This window comes from Pygocentrus nattereri, chromosome 27 (assembly GCF_015220715.1).
Source record: "Pygocentrus nattereri isolate fPygNat1 chromosome 27, fPygNat1.pri, whole genome shotgun sequence".
Lineage (NCBI taxonomy): Eukaryota > Metazoa > Chordata > Actinopteri > Characiformes > Serrasalmidae > Pygocentrus > Pygocentrus nattereri.
The window spans coordinates 5,369,734-5,386,668 of NC_051237.1; the positions used below are offsets into that span (position 1 = coordinate 5,369,734).

The 16,935-nt window shown below is 42.1% G+C and overlaps 1 protein-coding gene across 1 annotated transcript; it reads left to right on the forward strand.

Annotated features, from left to right (window-relative positions):
• The first annotated feature begins 1,100 nt into the window (after window positions 1–1,100).
• Window positions 1,101–16,629, forward strand: zbtb10 (zinc finger and BTB domain containing 10). Its single transcript, XM_017693856.2, has 4 exons — window positions 1,101–2,103; window positions 6,488–7,427; window positions 12,910–13,085; window positions 13,763–16,629. Exons 1-4 carry the CDS (start codon window positions 1,396–1,398, stop codon window positions 14,066–14,068), a joined length of 2,130 nt encoding a protein of 709 aa, XP_017549345.1. The 5' UTR covers window positions 1,101–1,395; the 3' UTR covers window positions 14,069–16,629.
• Window positions 16,630–16,935: the final 306 nt, after the last annotated feature.

The window sequence follows — 16,935 nt, forward strand, 5'->3', positions numbered from 1 at the left end:
TGAGTCGGCATGTAGATTTTGATGGACTTTGGACAATAGGTGGCGCTAGAGCACGGAAATAACGACAGCTCAAGCCCCTCCTCTACAAAACTCTGATCCTCTTTGATTGATCCTCTACAAACTCCAAAATTCATAACTTACCAAATTTGAGTTCTCTCTCTCTCTCTCTCTCTCTCTCTCTCAATGTGTACACACTTAATCGTTAGGGAATACTCTCCACCTCTGCTCATCACTGTAATCAGTTGAATCCTGCCATTGTTGTTGTACAGTATTAGTGTCCTAATACAGTAATTTCTTATACATAAATATGCACCACTGTTTTTGTTTGGTTGAAAACAGTGATCCCAAACTTTTGAACGCTAACGAATACACACATAGGGGAGCCGCCGATGTTGGTAAAGTTAGTGCAGTTAAAACCTTATAATATCATTGCACAGAGGAAAGCACGACACCTGCTGGGTGACTATACTGAACGAATCCATACCTGACAGTTAAAATAAGATCTTGTGCAGACATGTTAAATCATCTATTTATTAAATATACATTCATACATACATGCATGTGTAATAAATAAATAAGAGAAAATCACCTAATGACTCTTTCATTTATTATTATTATTTTTTTAACACAACACATTTCATACTTATTACACATATTAACACCTTTTCAGCTGTATAGATAGATAAATAAAAAATACACATACACACATACATGTATATAAATATATATTATTATTATTTATTTATTTAATTTTTTTTTTCAAGGGGGGCTTGGACTGTGTTATCGAAAACAAGCCAACCTCCCCTGAGCCCCCCTCCCTACCGCCGCCACCACCTGTAATTAACGCACCTAAACGCTGGGCTTTGTCTTAGCTATCCTTCACCTGTTCTTCTGCTTTTCTCTGCCCTCCGTGTGTTTTCGCGCTGTGTTTATAATGCCGCTCCCCGGCGGACAGCAGACTTATTAGTTCAAGACAAGCGACTCCCAAAGATGAAAAGTGCGCTTAGGGAGGGAGAGGTGGGTGCAGCCTCCGAACACAAATGCCCCCCTCACTGTTCCAGTCACCCCCCATCCTCCTTTAAAAGTGCCCCACGACCCCCCTCACTCGAAGCGAGGTGCATTGTGGGGAAAGTCGTTGCCATTCGACCTCTGCGGGGCCTGCGCGGACGGAGCCAGAAACCCTCAAATTCATTATGCCTTTAAAACCCTTATTTATTTCCGCATAACCTACATACTCTCTCCGGGAGGCCAAAGCGCAAAAAACCCAACATTTCGATGCGGAATATTTCATTTTAGACAACGATTTCTCGTAATCGTAATTAGCCGTTTGGAAAATATATATATTTATAAAAATCGTTGGGAAAGTAGATTGTAGTTTAACGCTATTAAAGGAAAATGTCCGGAGAACGAAACCGCAGGTCGCTGGCTTTCCGAGGAGGTGGATCAGCCCCGACCGGCTCCAGTGGTGTCCGAGGCAGCAACGGTAACAGCTGGGAGGCCCAGGCCTGGCAAGATCGGCATTTAAACGGGACCAGGCCGGATCAGGAGGAGGACAGGGATCTGGGGGCGAAAGGACCGTCGCTGGTAAAAGTGGAGGGCGGGGGGTCCGTCAGCGACAGCACAGAGCCGGAGGCAGAGGAGGAGGAAGATCCGGAAGGGGGTCGATGGACAGCCGGGAAAGACGTTGACAGCATCGGGTGGACGGCCGCTACAGTCGCGGGGGAGGAGGGCGATAGTTGGACGGTCGGCAACGGTGTGAACAGCGAGGACGGCGCGGGCAGCGGAGCCACGGGATCCGAGGACGATCGAGGCGAAACAGGGAGCGGCGGGGAGCGGGAGGAGACGGGTGCCAGAAAAACCTGTGTAGAGATGAGACCTCAGACGCTGCTTCAGAAACACTCGCTTTTCCAAGCCTCCTGGCTGCAGGAGTTTCCCTGGCTGAAATTTAGCCGAGAGACGGGAATCATGTCGTGCTCTTGGTGTCACAACATTGCCACTTTCAACAGCGATGAGCTGGTCAAAGGCAGCCGAAACTACAAGCGGGCCTTGCTGCTCAGACATCACCTGTCCTCGGAGCACGGCAGAAACGACCCGACCAAACAGGTAAAGTTACACCAGACCAACACCGCGCTCAGAGTTTGTGCTCGTCACCACCACCAGGTTACTGTAGATCGTATACTCCTATGAAACCATGACGAGAGATTTATTTTATTATCGAAAATAAGTCGCGTTTTTAACGTGTTCAGTGCTGTTCTGTTCCTTAACAAAAAATATCGCGCTAACGGCTTTGCTAGTTCGTTAGCTAGCGCGGTTAGCCTGCTAAGCTAACTAGCTCACCGTTTCTAATGGGAAACGTTGCTAAAATGCTTTAGCAGATAAGCTAGGTTTACTGGCTCACAGTACTGTCGAGCTAGGTTGGCTAGCTAGCTAGGTTAGTATCTTTCTCACTGTGTTAGTGACACTTTTCAGCGATTCGTTTACGTCGTGGTTTTTCAGTATTTAATATGTTCTCAGTATGTTTGTGGATACACAGAAATTGTATTACGCGAACGACCCAGACCATTTCTGAGAAAGGTTAGTAATACTGACAGTACTGTAGTTAGTTACTTGATACCAGTTTCGGTTAAACACTTAAAGAAAGTTGAGATGTGTAAATTTTCACTGTCTGGGTAAGATTGTGTAAGGACAGTCAACCGTAAGAGTGACAGCTTAACCGTATAAACATTTGATATTGTCCTCCAGACGTTTTAACTAAGGTATGATAGCTATTTTTTTATCTGAGGGGGACATAGACGTCGTCTTCAACGGTTAGCTTACAGACGTTTGTCTTGAAACAGTCTATTTTCAAAATGACTGAATTACGTCTTTATGAGTTTTTGAATGCAACCCTTTTAATTTAGAGTTCAGGATGAGCGTGCTTCCCTTTCTTTTGTAGGTATTAGACCAGTTTACCTCATGCATGTATTACACTGCAATTATCAGCCTTAGTTGCCTTGGCAACGTGAGTTGATTACCAGGGAGGTCATGATGGCAGGATCTTGACCAGCAGGCTTTGGGGAGTCACAGCCCAGCCCAACCCAACCCCCCAACCCCCTCCTCCTCATTGTAAAAGTGACCTCTGCCACATCTCATCTTCCCCTTTAGGGCACCTAAATCAGAGCCATTGTTTTAGATGGATCTCCAAGATTCATGGCTGGCTCAATTTGGCTAGTAGTACCCCTAAATCAAGTGACCTATGATAGGTGTGCTTACTGTTTGGTATCCATCTGGCTGAACACTATAAGAGCGAGTATAAATAAATTTAGCACATGACCTTCTGACCTGATTGCTTTACCCCCCACACTCTGAAGGCAACTTGGATCAATAGTGCGCTGTAATCATTTTCAGGTCACACATTTGGATCTGTCATGAGCCTTAATGCTATGTAATGAATCTTTAATCTGTGGCCTCATTAAGACTGTTATTCTTAAGACCCTATCAGATATTGTGAATAAATGTTTTAACATCTGATGGCACTGCTCCCTGAAAAGCTTGTCTGCTTACAGATTGAAGTGTTACATTTATATTTGATATTAGAGCCTCTGACAGTATGAACATGCTGAATTTGATTTGTTTGTTAATAAAATCCCAGGGGTTAGCATTGCAAGTGCAGCCAGTTGTTCATACTAATCAGGATGACTTAAAGCGTTCCAGTTACTCAATTTATACCCTTCACTAATTAGGCAGGAAAGCAGTAGGAGGGATTACGGGCTCCTCCCTAGCAACAGAGGGGTTAAGACGCGGTTTTAGATTAGTATCAGCCATGACACTACTTCTTTTGCTCTGCTGGGTTTTCTCATCACTTCTGCAGTTACTCCTTGCTTTTAATATTTATTTTTCTTTGTATAGATGGCCAAAAGGCTGATGTCAGTTCAGACTGCTGTAGGAAAGGTGGACTAATACTATGGCATCAAAAGGGGATAAATTAGCATAAAGGATTGTGTAGGATACAATTTCTGGGGGAAAAAATATGTTAGGGTGTCCCTTCAGCAGGGCTGTGAGTGACTTTTCTAATTGTGGCATGTTGTACAGATCAGTGATGTCCCAGACAGTGGGCTAAATTTCTTTGCTTATCCAGATCTGGTTACTGGAACTCAATTAACCAAATAGGGGGTATCTGGGTTGCTTCACTCTCGGGTCTGGCCATTGTCCTCAGAGTTGCCATCCCTCGCTTCTCTTGTTAGAGAGGCTTTAGAGGAGACAGTGGCTCCACCCAACCTCTGTCTGCCACTTGTGAAATGTAGGCCTATGTGTATTGGGGGGAAGAACTCTGTGGAATTCTACATCGATGAGCTCTCCACATTGTTGGGAGGCCCAGAGCCTGGTGTTCTCCACCCACACCTTGGGTCAAGCACACTGCTACATTGTTCAAGCATCTGTGAGATGGGCTGGGAGAGGGGACATGGCTCTGGCCTGAGGGGTAGGCTGGCCCTGGGTAGGGTATGCCAAAGGAAAACAAAACTGCTGTCCCTGCAGTCTTGGGGACAATTTGGGTCCCTTTTGATAGACAAAAAGATAGATGTTCATTATTGATCTCCAGCGGGTGTAACAATACCAGATGAACATGAAACATACACATATACTACGTACTACTACATATACTTACATATGCACACAGTGCAGGAGAACATCAGGTTGATTTAACAACGCGTCTAATATACATTCAGAGTTGGCAGGTAAATGAGTCTGCAGTGGATTACATTTTGGACAGGTGTGTTTGTTTACAGTCCTAGATGTTTTTGATTTTACAATGAGATGCTCGATAACATGGTAATTGGGTAATGGGTCTCTAACATAGTGCAGAGAAGCAAACCTGGGGGGGGGGGGTGGGGGGTGGAGTATTAGTGGTGGTGGTTGTATTGTGTTCCTGTTCCACATCAAACCGAAAGTCTGAGGTGTGAAACTAGAAAGAGAGAAACCACTGTGGTTTTCATGTGTGACGTGCTCTATGAGAGAGGAGGTTTTTTTATTTATTTATTTAAATAAACACTCCTAGTTTGCAACAAAATCTGCTATAGTAGTTGGTCATAATTTCAATGCTGTTTTAAAGTTCAAGCCCAGTTTATTAAGGTTGCCTGCGTCATTTAGATTTTTCCAGTCTTTCCTCTTTCAGCTCTTTCAGTTCTTGTCCATGGAAAAAGAGCCACGTCAAAAGTCGACTGTCACCACAGCCTCATTTGGACAGCTAGTGTTGGGGCTCCTCTGAAAGCATCTGTTCTCCAGCTCCGTGTTAACACGTGGCACATCTGGAGAAAGGATGAGCAGAGGCAGAGAGATGGTGTGGAGAAGTGAATTTTGGACCAGTCTGTTCTTTCCTGCTAAGTATGTTGACTGACACCACTTCTGTCCCTCTTACCACAACATGGCTAGGCACGGTGTCAAAGCCTCTCCCCGAAACAAACAGTTGCTTGAGGCAAAGCAGGGAAACAATGGAGAACAATATGACACCACAAACTGACAACCATTCCCATATCAACCCCTTCTCCTCCACATCCCCCCATTGACTCGAACTCTCCATCTGCCTCGTTGTGTTCTGCCTTTTAACATTTTCTTATGTAAATGCATCATAACATTGTCTATATTTGGTTGCCCCATGAACAAAATCATTTTGAACATATACTGGTAAACCTTTTGCACATCTTTGTGGATGTGTGCTATAGCACAAGGAGCTGAGTGCAAGCAGCACAAAGCCTCAGTGTAGCGCAAAAACTACACTGAACAATGAGCCTGAAGGAAAGGGCTGGCATTGTGTGGAGAAATGGGGTTGCCCTCTATCTCTTCTCTCTCTGTCCACTGGTTAGGCTGGCTGCTGCTGGAGCCACGCTACAGTAATAAACCCCTTCCACCCGGACAAGGGCTGCAGTGTGGAGGAGGGGGCTGGGATGGCCTCCGCCCCTGAGAAATGGATTTAATCTGAATTACTCGAGCAAAAAAACACAGCTGTGTGATAGGAGGGGGAAAATGCTGGGCCAGAGTGGTATAAATGACTTCGTGGATTAGGACATCTGCTTTGCAATCCAGAAATGTAGCACGTACGTGTACTCTCTCTGATAGGTACCAGTCTGTTCTGCTTCTCCTTTTTTTTTTTTTTTTTTTTTTTTTTTTTTTTTTCTCCCCCTCTCCATCTTGCAGGCATAACTAAGTCTCATCAGCAGTAAAGTCTGGTGTAGAGAGAGGGGTGTTGGCCCAGTGAATCTTTCAACTTAAAGAGCTTTAGCTGAGTGAGTGGAATGGTTTGCGTAGGGTGTGTCTTGTTATACAGTTTGTGTTGAGTGGGGGGTTTCAGTTATATACAGTTCCCACAGTGCTGCAGCTTGAGAGCTGGTCAAACCAGTTCTGCTGTTGTGGTGGTGTCACCATACACCCACCACCTTGAGTTTACACTATGCACTAATACTGTTTGTCTTCTTGTGTTTATTTTTTGTGCGTGCGCGCGCACCTCCACTAGGAGACAGAGAGGCCAGAGGACAATGAGGGCACAGAGGTCGAGGACTACAGGAGCAGGCCAAATGAGAACTCCTACTGCTACCAGCTGCTCCAGGAGTTGGACAAGCAGCGCAAGAGTGGCATCCTCTGTGATGTCAACATTGTGGTGGGCGGCCAGGTGTTCAGGGCACACAAGAATATACTGGTTGCGGGCAGCCGCTACTTCAAGACCCTTTATTGCCTGACCAAGAGTGAGAGCTGTGACCAAACCACCATTACACACCTAGATGTGGCGGCCGTGCAGGGTTTCTCCGTTATCCTAGACTTCCTGTACTCTGGCAACCTGCTGCTGACCAGCCAGAATGCCATAGAGGTGATGTCCGTGGCCAGCTACCTGCAGATGACCGAAGTGGTGCAGTCGTGTCGCGCCTTCATCAAAGATGCCCTAAACATCAGCATCAAGCAGGAGGCTCCAGACTCCGTGGTGGTGGACTACAACAAGCGGAGGACTGTGCCAAAGGACAGCCAGGGTGCTGACAAAAAGCCCAGCAACTTCTGGGCCACTAGCATCCTGTCCAAATTGTCCATAAAGGCCAGCGGACAGGTGAAGGAGGAGCCCAGCGACGTGGCTGTGTCTGCGGGGGAGGGCTGCGCATTGGGCAGCTCTGGCTGGGGAGGAGATAACTCATCTGAATCCACACAGACGGAGCCTCAGGGCCCTGGGCCGGTGTTCGTCTGGAACGAACCAGCCCCGGGTGCTGGAGCTGCGGTGAAGAGGGAGGAACGGCCAGAGCCAGAGGAGCGACCAGAGCCAGGCAGTGGCAGACGGAAAAAGCAAATCGCCAGACGCTTCGTCTATAACATCCCGCCCGAGCCAGAAGAGGGCTTTGACGAGGGCATGTTCATTCAACCGTCCGCTTCCTTCACCCGAGAGGACTACTCCTATCTCTCAGAGAATGCAGGTAAACCACATATCCTTCGCTTTTTACACCCCCCTCTAAATGCACAAAATGGCTTCTCACAAGATAATGTGGGCTGCCATTTTGGATGGGGTCACACCAGATCAAATTCCGCTGCTGTTGTTGTTTTCTGCTGAACGTTTTTGCCATTAAGATAACACAACTAAATGAAAAAGGCTCTGTGCTGTTTTACAGGTTTGCGCTTCGAGTGCCTTTTGTGTTTAACGTTTCTGAGGCTGAGTATAGGGATTTATTTGAATAAGACGGCAGTGGTGGCTGATATGCTAAGTAGTTGGAGAGACTACATAAGAGAGAGTGGTGTCCTTGGCTCTTCACATGCACATCTTCAAGCTATTACACTGAAATTATACGCTGCAGTGTTGATAAAGGTGCATTTTTGTGCACTTGGTTTACATTAACACCATGTTTTCTGCCCCCCCCCCCAGTTATTAACAGTGAAATTGTAGTGACTGTCAGTGTTGTTCCTGTAACAGAGCATCCAGTGCTTTATCTTACACTGTCAGTAAGATTTTGAAGAAATTCCATAATCTTCTGTGAATGTGTAGCACATAAACTGAGCTGCAACTTTATTGTTTTGCCAAAAGGTTAGTAATTCAATGTTCCTGTGACAGTTTTTGATCTTCGTAACCATATGACAGTTTCAAGTCTATTGTTGGCTGTTTGCTGTGGTTAAGGCAGGCTACCATAAAAGACCATGCTTTCATGACTGTTGTACCGGGAATGAACCTAAATGGAGGTTGTGGTGTAACTCATAGACGGAAACATGAACTTTACTTCACTTGCACAAGATGACTGTAGTGATCTAAACTTTAATTTAATGACTTCTTGGAATTTAAGTAGTCTGGTATACTTCAGCACTGAAACCTTGATTTAAGGATAAGGCTGTGCATGACAGTAAGTCCTGTTGAAGGAAACCAGGGGAACTAGATTAACATTCAGATGTCCTTGTATTAGGAATGTGGATTTTTGCAAATTCTTTTGACTGATGATGATCATTTAGTTGGAGAATGGTTGATAACTGACATAAAATCAAAGACATGGCCCATGAAAACATCAAACATAGCACTGTGCTTTACATAAACAAGGGTTCAGACTTTATTGAATTAAATTAGGCTGCATTTTTCAAAGATATGACAGGAATGTAATGTTGTCTACTTGCTTGTCTACTACTTATAGTAGTAATATATAGTATAGTGTGTGTGTGTGTGTGTGTGTGTGTGTGTGTGTGTGTGTGTGTATAGTAGTATATATTCAAAAAACATTGACAAGTTTAATAAAAAAAATCTTCCTATTCAAATATCAGCTGTTCCTCAGAAATCAAATGAATGTTTTAGCTTGAAGCATTGGTTGAACATTTATATATTATAGGCCCTAGTTGTTTAGTTTCTGTAACACTGAAAAAACGAACAGCCTCTTCCATCTTTCATGAGAATACCAGCAATTAAACAAAGAGCTAATACTTAAGTTCCTTCAGTAACTTAAGTCAGGAGATCATTGTCTAAAATATTTTCATGTTTTTTTTTTTTTGTTTGTTTTTTTTTTTTTTGGTTGTTTTTTTGCCTGTCTGCTTTTTCTTAAGGAAAGTCTGCTGCTGACTATTCATTATCTCTGTCGGTTTGTGGAAAATATCTCAAACCTTTTCTGGAATGTCCATTGTTTGCTTTGTCATTGGAACGATTTGCCGTGTCTAAGACACTCTTTCTTGCTTAGCAATGTCTGCCATGGTTAGCTGGAGGCTCTTTCCTGTAAACAGGGACATCTCCTATATTGCTTAAGCACATTCTTACACACACGCGCACACAGCCATGCCCCGACCTTTGCTTGTGGCACCCTGCCAGCCATGGTCTTACATCAAGATTGCTTTTCTACTGGCCTGCGTGGCTGGGGTGTGTAGTATGCAGGGCCACGAGCCATCTCTCCTTTTAATTAGAGGGCCAGTCAGTGTGCCTGTGTCCTTATTAAGCTGGCTGCCTCTCCGCCTGCCTCATACCACACAAACCTGTGTAATCTCCAGCCTGTGGAGCTGTCAAGCCTCAGTCTCTGTCCCCGTTAAGCACAGCAGAGCGTGAAATGATATCATGTATTAAGTGATGTGGTACTGAGAAGGGGTGCCCCCCTCCCCACCCCCAAACGATGTATTCTCCTAATGCGGGATAATGAAGTAAAGCTGGGGAAACATTCTTCCCTCAGGCTCCCTAAATGCTCTCAAATGCGCTTAGCTCCTATTCCTCAGGGCACTTTAATATGGAGAGGCCCGATGCTCATGGCACACACTCTGTGTGTGCATACGGGTGTGAGGGCGAGTGTATTGACACATAGCCTACTTCCTTTTACACTCAAAGCTTTTCCTTTACACAGTGTGTTGCCTAACGACTGCTATGTAGACACCAGGCAACTAGCTTTTTCTGGTTTGTTTCTAAAGCTGAAAGGGATCTGGTAGAGTTGCTTAGTAGTAGTTGTAAGAACCTGTCTGGTCTCTACGTTGCATAGAGCAAGGATTCATTGTCGTAAATACTTGAATCATTTCCAAACTGTTTGCAACTGCTGCTTGACTGTTTGCAGCTAAACACACACACTCCCACGAGCACTTCCCCCAGTTCTGAGGTGCAAAGCTGCCAGGGGTCGTCCCGCCCTAATCCTCCCTAATGCAGAGCGTCCGTCCCCGCCATTCCAAATATTGACCCAGGCAGAACAGGCCCACAGCACTGGCCCTTACAGTGGGATCTAACGGCTTTGCCCTGCCAGCCCCTCAACAGGCCCTGTGAAAGATGATCCACTGTTATAGCGTGTAAATGACTGACAGAAGCTGTATCACCCACCCCCCCACCTTCCACAAACCCAATACAAAAAAAAAAAAAACGGGCAGTCTATAACTTGTACAAGTTGCCTCAGAACACTGCACTTCTTCAGAAGTCAGGCAGGTATTTATGATGCATTTAGTAGTGAACGACAGTGAATGCTGGCAAGCTATGCAGTAGCAGTAAGTGCATATGTCCTCGAGGGCTTTCAGCTAGTGTACAGATGGAGCAATTACTGGGTGGAGACCACTCAGACCCTCAGCCCATTACGATCATGTCCCATTGTGTCTCCTCACCAAGCTGACCAACTTGGTCGCTTACAAAATCCTTTAAGATTCCCAGCAAAGGGGGAGGGGGGGTTAGTGTTTGGTGATATCATCAAAACATTGTTTTGTTTGTGTGATTAGCTTTTGGCCTAAAAAGGTATTTTAATCCATTCGTGGCAGAGTAGTACATGCAGGACATTGTAGCTCATATTTTTCCAGTGTTTGATCATTATCAGCATTACCTGTAAAACCTGTAGGTTCAATAGTGGTAACCGCCAGTACACCACCGATGTAAAGGAAAAAAAGTAAATGAATTTCACTACAGTACACCATTTCACATCAGACCAGTCTGAATGATTTTTTTTGTTTTTTTACATCTCTGCACTGAATTGTGCAAAATTTTTGACCAATCTGTGAAATTTGCAGTTATTTGAAATAATTCCAAAACACACAAACTGTGGTATGTCTCCTTTTTGAAACTTTGGTTTCTGTTCAACATTCACAACATTTGTGTAAGTTTTCTTTGGTGTGAATTGAAGAAAAGCAGAACAAAACAATCCTGTCAAATGTAGTGTTTAACTTTGGAAAGTCTGTATTTCCATCGAGGGGGATTTCATTGATTTTATTAAAATCTCTGCATACGTCATTAGGGTGTAAACAGTCATTCAGAATGATTTGATGTGAAATTCTAGAGAAACTGTCTCTGATTTCTTCATAGTGATGGTGATGGGAAGGCATGGGTCACAATGTCAACAAGATAAAAATAGCAATTTTATTTACTATCCAAAATCACCAGTTCACACCTTTCTTCTGAGTTTTTATTTATGTATACACATGTTGATATTGGGCAAGAAGTGGTAAATTTGAAAGCATGTCTTTTATTTTTACATATATATATATATATATATATATATATATATATATATATATATATATATATATATATATATATATATATATATATATATATAGTGTGTGTGTGTGTGTTACGAGGCCCGTGTATTTAAAAAAAAAAAAAATAAAAAAAATTGATTTTTATCCTAACGTCACCTCAAACTCATCCTTAAATATCAGACATGCTGTTCATGATGGAGTTTTTAGGGGCATTAAACTCTTCAGTCTGGTTGCTGCCATCACCACTATGAATAATTCTTCTGACTCTGCAAGATTCTCGAACAGAATATTTCACATCAAACCGCTTTGAATGACTTGGTTCATGTCTCAACCACAGTCAATAAATTTTTAAAAATTAGCACAATAACCCTTTGAGTGTTATCAGTGCTATGAATGCCGTGATGGATGTGGAAAGTATCATGTCAGTACCACCCAGCACTACATGAGGGCTCAGTTCTTCCTTCGTGACACACTGCACAGGCCAGCGACGTGTGCAGCCCCAACAGTGGGTTTTTTTTTTTTTTTTTCTTCTTCTCAAGCCACAACAGCTTCACACCATTTGAGAGTTGTTTGATGATTAACTATCCTGAGTAATATTTTAATGGCAAAGTCTGATCCTAGGTGTGTACCTGACTACTGCATAGTGACAGATTGAACTTTAATTTAAGGCTGCATAACAGAAGGGGAAGAATCAGTGATTGTCAGCTCTTCTTCAGCCCACACGGTGGTGTGCATTCCCAGTTAAATTCCCAGGTGATCTGGCTTTCGTCAGCCCCTTGGCAACCTGCTTGACGACCCTTTTGTTTGGGCCATTTTGGCTCAAACAAAGCTGGACTCCTTCGTTCAGCATGCCACAGTACAGAGTGTCATGCTCTGCTTAACTATAGCAAGACAGGCACCACTCCCTGCAGGACTGGTGAGTGCACCAGCCTTTTGGAGCACAAATGAAAGTGCAGTTGAAGCCTCTATTCCAAAATGTCTTGACTTATTAAGCGCGAACTTATAAAATTTTTTTTTTTTCCTTTTTTCCATTACAAAAAAGCAGATTTTTTATTTTTTTTTTCCCTCTCTCTTTATTTCCTCTGATTGGTAAAATTGCATTATACTAATATAGTTAGGCCTCCAGTACAGAGTTGCCGTAGCAACTGAGAATTCACCAGGTTGCTTAGTTCTGTATTTGTGAGAGTAACGCTGAAGGGAGTGCGTTTTCCCTTCACCCATAAACATGATATCCTGACACAATAAAACAGTCCCACTGCCTGCGCCTCTCACTCTCGCTCACTCTTTATAGGTCACACGCCACAGAGCGGCCTCCGAGCTCTAGAGCACACCAACAAAATGGACTCTGCGATGAAAAACTAGGCTAGCTATGTCCACTCGTTTTTACAGATTACCAGCTCACTGTTTGTTAGAGTAACTGGTGTAAAATGCCCACTGACTTTTTTTTTTTTTTTCTTTCTTTCTTTCTTTTCCCTCTCTCTATCTCTGTTTGTGTTTCTCTTCTAGCTGAAACGTCCGACACTGCTCTGAATAAGCTAAAGTGTCCCCACTGTAACTACATTGCCAAGCACCGGCGAACACTAAAGAGACATCTGATCATTCACTCAGGCGTGCGCTCCTTCAGCTGCGACATCTGTGGGAAGCTGTTCACCCGCCGAGAGCACGTCAAGAGACATTCCCTGGTGAGACAGACACAAACACATTTTGCTCAAAATACAAAACTGCAAGAATTTCCCATACAAATGCCAGCGAGGAGAGTCTTTGGAGAATTGCAAGGACAATGAGTTTTCATGGCACTCCTGAGATTAAAAGACTTTGTCATGGCTGTGGCTTAAACCCTGTCCCACATACAAAGCTGTAACATTATCTGCTATGCTATGTAATTATGAGATGGTGAGTAATAACTGTATCTAAGAGCTCCACAGAGCCTAGCCTAAATTCCTACTTTTTACAAATTAACTTGGGTTCATGGTCATTAGCACACATTTCAGCCTATGTTGTTAGTTTGCCATTCAAAATAACCATAGCAAGACATTGACAAGTTACGCTTTCTTAAGTAGACATAAGCGCAGTGTCAGCAGTATTTTCACTGTGGGGATGCATGCATCCATGACAGGTCGAAGTAAGTTATTAAGGGAAAACCTTGAAGTGTCAATACTGCACCAGTGCTGGGTTCCAAGAGGGATGAAGTTTGTGGAACCTGAGCCAAACCACAAGGTCTGTTCACTGAAATGGATCTTGAAGAATGACCAATGAAGAATGGTCTGTCTGTGTAAATGCCTGGACACAACATTTTGTAAAATTGTTCCTTTTCGTATTTTGTATTCCTCATTTCTGTGATGTCACCATCCTCTTGCAGGTGCACAAGAAGGATAAGAAGTACAAGTGCATGGTCTGTAAGAAGATTTTCATGCTGGCAGCCAGTGTAGGGATCCGGCACGGTTCGCGCCGCTACGGGGTGTGTGTGGACTGTGCTGATTCCCACCAGGCCACACAGGAAGGCCTGGTGGGCATGCAGGAGCTGGAGTTCGCCCGAGACGAAGACTTCGAAGAGACCCCCGAAGGAGATGAGGACATGGTGGAGGAGGGCGAAGGAGAGGAGCCCAACGAGATTGACCAATCCAACTGGGACGGTGACACAGGTGCCACCCCCGAGGAGGACTAAGTTAAATGCAACTTTAAAAAATAAAAAACAAAAAAAATAAATAAATAATAGCTGGGAAACAATCAACAACTCCAAAGTGCTATCAAACCTTGTGGTTGCACAGTAATGTGCATGTCAAAGAGAAAATAAAAAGCTTTGGTAGATAGGGACTCCAAGATGTAAAGATTATTGTGTGTCTGAGAGTCTGGGCCTTCTGCCTAAAAGAGAAAGAGATGATATGATTTTATGAAAATCAGGTTTTTCAGTGATGTATTTTTTTTTTTCCTTCCTTTTCTAGGGTATGATGGTGTACAGTGTTTTAAGTTACGATAGGCCAATCATCTTAAATATGAATTATTTAATTTATGAAGAAAGTTATTATGGTCTTATTAAAATTATATAATTTGTTTTCGTTGTTTCTTGTCTGATGAGAGAAGTTCCGTTGTAGGCTGTGCTTCCTGTCGTGTCCGAACATCCACAGCTTTAGATGCCGATTCTGATTTTAAAGACGGAGCATTGTGATGTTGCCTACAGGAAGATTTTTATTTCCTTTCGAATTGTGTAGATATGTTGTCATGAAAATTTATGAGCTATATTTCCTTTCCTTTATCCCTGCACAAATCTTGGAACCAAAAAAAATCTGTTTTGTGACTCTAATTGACCACAGCCATATTTATGATTAAGTTATATTGGGGCTGTGCCATTGTGCCAAGCAGAATGCACACCAAGATTTGGCAGGACACAAACTACTGAAAATGCTGAGAGAAAACGTATAGCAGAGAAAACAAAGTTTAAAAAAAAAAAGAAAGTATAAGGGGAATATATTATTGCTAGCTTTATATGAATCACAGCATCACATTAACACTTTATAGAGCATTTTGACATTCACTTAAAGCTTGAATTTTGCCAAATGATGGAAACGTTTGGTGCTGTAACGCTTGTTTTTTTTGTTGTTTTGAAATACTGGACCTACAAGCTGTATATGATGTTAATAATCGTAAAAGCCTACTCAACTCAGATATACTAATCAGCTCTGTTTGTAACACTGTTGTGCTAAAGAGCCTATCAGGTATGCTTTGCCATTGTTTTTTTTTTTTTTATTTAATGCACATACACTCACAAACATACCATCTTTATTTTCTTTACTTTTCTTTTTTAAATGTTTTTTTTATTATTTTATTTTTAATCTACCGGCAGACCATGTAAAGATGACCCACAGTTTCGGACCTTCCTGAATTGGTGTGAAGAGGTACTTAGCATACTGATAATCACTTGAACAGCGTGTGTAAGGTAATGGTGAAGAATGCTGATTGATTGGGCTGTTTGAAGTTCTGTTTTGTGAAAGACTCCATTTTAGTGCAAAAAAAAAACTACTTAATCATTTTATTTTGACTTTTTTGTCTGCCAAGTTAATTACACTTTGGTTATATTAATGTAAAGTGGAGCTCTATGGAGAAACATAGACATGCACTTACTCCTTCTTATTTCCCCAAAGCCGGTCTGGATGGAAATAAAAGAAAACTGTTTAGTCCATGCGGAACCTTTTTTTTTTTCCTTCTTCTTTTAACATTTCATTATTTAATATTTTATATATATATATTGACTCCAAATGCAATCAAGACTGTTAATTTCTATTTGTCCTACCAAAATTGTTGTTTAATTAATGTTGAATTAATGTATGAGAAAGCCAGGTAACCTGTTTAGTGTAAATCCTTGCTTGTGTCTGTAATTGTCAGATTTAAATGTTTTTATTCCGGAATCATTCACTTTACCCTAGATGCATATATTGTTTTATTTGTCCTTTCTACAATGTTTTTTTTTTTTTTTTTTTTTTTTTTTTTTTTTTTTTTCTTATTTCCTTAAATTTTTATAAGAAATATTGTGGGTTGAAACCTAGGAAGAGCAGTTTCTGTTCATATGCAGTGGATATATTGAAGTGCTATAATGAGACAGAGTATGTTTATCTTTCCCTTTACTCCAGATGAAAGTGTATTTTAAGAGCTGTATAGAAGATATTCATCCTGTTCATATTATTTACCTTCAAATCACTGTGGGAGGGATATATAGTATATATATATAATAAATAAATAAATATATGAATAGATATTTAAGTTAATTGAAATAATGGCTCACGGCTGCATTTAACTCCTTTCAAACCTTGGCCTGGCTTTTGTTGTCCTGTCCATCCTTGTTTCTGTTCACACGTGTGCTTGTTCACCCAGACACACTGTTGGTTCTTTCTCATTTTCTCATTTTGTTTTGTGTATCTGATGAACTCGAGATGACTTTCTCCTTACATTTTATGCTGTATATGGACATAACCAACAGAAAAAAAAAAAAGACGGAACACTACAGATGAAGGTTTTTTCCAGCTGTATTTTTTTAAAGCCGTTTTAAAGATGTATTTTTCAACTCTCTTACAGTGATGCAAACCGGGCCTTTGGCTCACCTCAAACACAAATCAAATCAGGTTACTCTTTTTATGTTTTTCAAGGTTTTAAGATGAATACATTCTCCTTTCTGTTTCAATTGTACTACTGTTCCTCTATAATAAAATTGAAAATAAAACTTTATTGCTCTAATGTGGCTTTGTGTCAAGTGCATTATAGATAGTGGGAAGAACTTTGAGGCCTAGATTCTCTGAAGATCATCTTAGGCAAACATTGGTTTCAGCACTACCTCATTTATGGGGGAATTCCAGTTTTTCAAGATTTCTTGTTAACTAAATGGTTAAGATATAAAGTCATTCAGAGTGGTTTGGGAATTTATGTCCAATAGTCAAAAAAACATTTGCATGTCAGGCACTGGCCCTCAGTTGACATTCCAGTTAATCGGTGGGGTTGAGGTCAGGTCTGTGTAGGCCACTGGAGTTCCTCCACACCAAATTT